This window comes from Alligator sinensis, unplaced genomic scaffold (genome assembly GCF_000455745.1).
Source record: "Alligator sinensis unplaced genomic scaffold, ASM45574v1 scaffold951_1, whole genome shotgun sequence".
In the NCBI taxonomy this organism is placed as follows: domain Eukaryota; kingdom Metazoa; phylum Chordata; order Crocodylia; family Alligatoridae; genus Alligator; species Alligator sinensis.
The window spans coordinates 19343-21273 of NW_005843719.1; the positions used below are offsets into that span (position 1 = coordinate 19343).

Below are 1931 nucleotides of genomic sequence, written 5' to 3' on the forward strand. Positions count from 1 at the left end.
GGGGAGGGGTAATACTTTTGAGAGAAATAGTAAGAAAGCAAGTGCTTTGGTCTTTTGTTGTCCTTTCTTATCTTCTTTACTCCTTGCTTTGAGAAATGTATTGATAAAAAGAGAGTGACTGAGAGAGAATTTATACTAAATTTTCCCTTTTTAAGAACCATACATAGGATCATAGAAAAGTAGGGCTGGAAGGGAATTAATGAGGTCATCTAGTCCAGCTCCTTGCTCAAGCCAGGAATGGTAATCATCGGAGAATGCTTATATTTCACTGACCTCTGTTTTGGGTCCAATATGCTTCTGCTGTATAGAATATTCATTTTATTCAGTCAAATGGCAAGGGACATCATTATTCTTTATTTTAAAAACTGTCTAATTTTCATGAAGTGAGGAAGGGACAGGATAAGAACATTTAAATGTAAAGCCATTTGTTTACCCGTATTTAGTAGTAAAAAGTAAAATTCAAATACACTTTAATTCCTACATATATATTCCTCTTTATTTATATCTATATACTCCGTGTGTGTATGTGTGTGTGTGTATAGGAATTAAAAGGTATTTTAATTGTGTATTTTAATTGTATTTTTATTTTAATCTGTGTGTGTGTGTGTGGGTACACATGGATATATAGATATATATCAATATATATATCTATCTATATATAGATATATATAGATAGATATATAGATATATACATATAATGAGAGAGCTAGTATTTCCATGCTTCCTCCCATACTTATTACAATAAACATTTAGCACTTATTTTTTCTATTAAGTATTCTAGAAATGGAGAACATGACAGAAGTGAAAGAGTTCATCCTCCTGGGTCTGACCAATGTCTGGGGACTTCAGCATTTCTTCTTCATTCTATTTCTAATGCTTTACCTTACCAGCTTGCTGGGGAATGGTGCCATCATTGCTGTGACACTGGCTGAGCCTCGGCTTCACACCCCAATGTATTTCTTCTTGGGCAACCTCTCCTTGATGGACATTTTCTATTCCACTGTCACAGTGCCCAAGATGCTGGCTGGCCTCCTCCTGGGGCAACAGGCCATCTCTTTCTCTGCCTGTCTCACCCAGCTCCACTTCTTCCACTTCCTTGGAAGCAGCGAGGTCATCCTGCTGGCGGTCATGGCCTATGACCGCTATGTGGCCATCTGCAACCCACTTCGCTACATGGTAGTCATGAATCAACAGGTCTGCTTGCTGCTGGCAGTTGTCACCTGGGCCACAGGCTTTGTGCATGCTCTCATGCACGTAGTTATGACCTCCCGCCTACACTTCTGTGGCCCCAAATATGTTCACCACTTCTTCTGTGACATCAAGCCCTTGTTGCACCTATCCTGCAGCAATACTCATCTCAACCTGAGCCTCCTTAATATTGTCGCCACATGCATTGCTCTACTTCCTTTCATCATCACCCTCCTGTCTTATGTCTACATCATCTCCTTCCTCTTCCTAAAGGTCCAGTTACAAGCAGGCAGGTGGAAAGCTTTCTCTACCTGTGCCTCCCACCTCACAGTGGTGGCCCTGCTGTATGTACCTGTTTTCTTCAATTACACCCCCCCCTCTTCAGGCAGTACCTCAAAAAGGGATATGATAGTCACCCTCATGTACAGTGCTGTCACCCCAGCTCTCAATCCCCTCATCTACACACTGAGGAATGAGGAGGTGAAGTGTGCCCTCAAAAAAGTGCTTGGGAGAAAACTTGTCTCTGGAAAAAAATGAAAAAGCTGGATCAAGGTACAGGATTTGATGTTTTTCTCTCTGATGTCATCAGGGGGGATATTTAAGAGAATGATATGCTGTAAATGTCACATCTATGTTGGGAGAAGACAGAGCAGAGTGGCAGTTTAGACTAACCATTAGTCTCCAAGATGCTGCCCTTGCCCTGCTTCCTGTCTGACTTCAAACTAACACAGCTAACTACTTTT

General features: G+C 41.2%; 1 protein-coding gene across 1 annotated transcript; it reads left to right on the forward strand.

Moving 5' to 3' along the window:
- The first annotated feature begins 783 nt into the window (after positions 1–783).
- LOC102379581 (olfactory receptor 12D3-like) lies at positions 784–1725 on the forward strand. Its single transcript, XM_006039094.1, has one exon. The coding sequence runs from the start codon at positions 784–786 to the stop codon at positions 1723–1725; it is 942 nt and encodes a 313-aa protein (XP_006039156.1).
- The last annotated feature ends 206 nt before the right edge of the window (positions 1726–1931 follow it).

What these genes read in the sequence shown, in the direction of transcription:
- LOC102379581 (XM_006039094.1), top strand. Translation starts at nt 784, where the DNA reads ATGGAGAACATGACAGAAGTGAAAGAGTTCATCCTCCTGGGTCTGACC.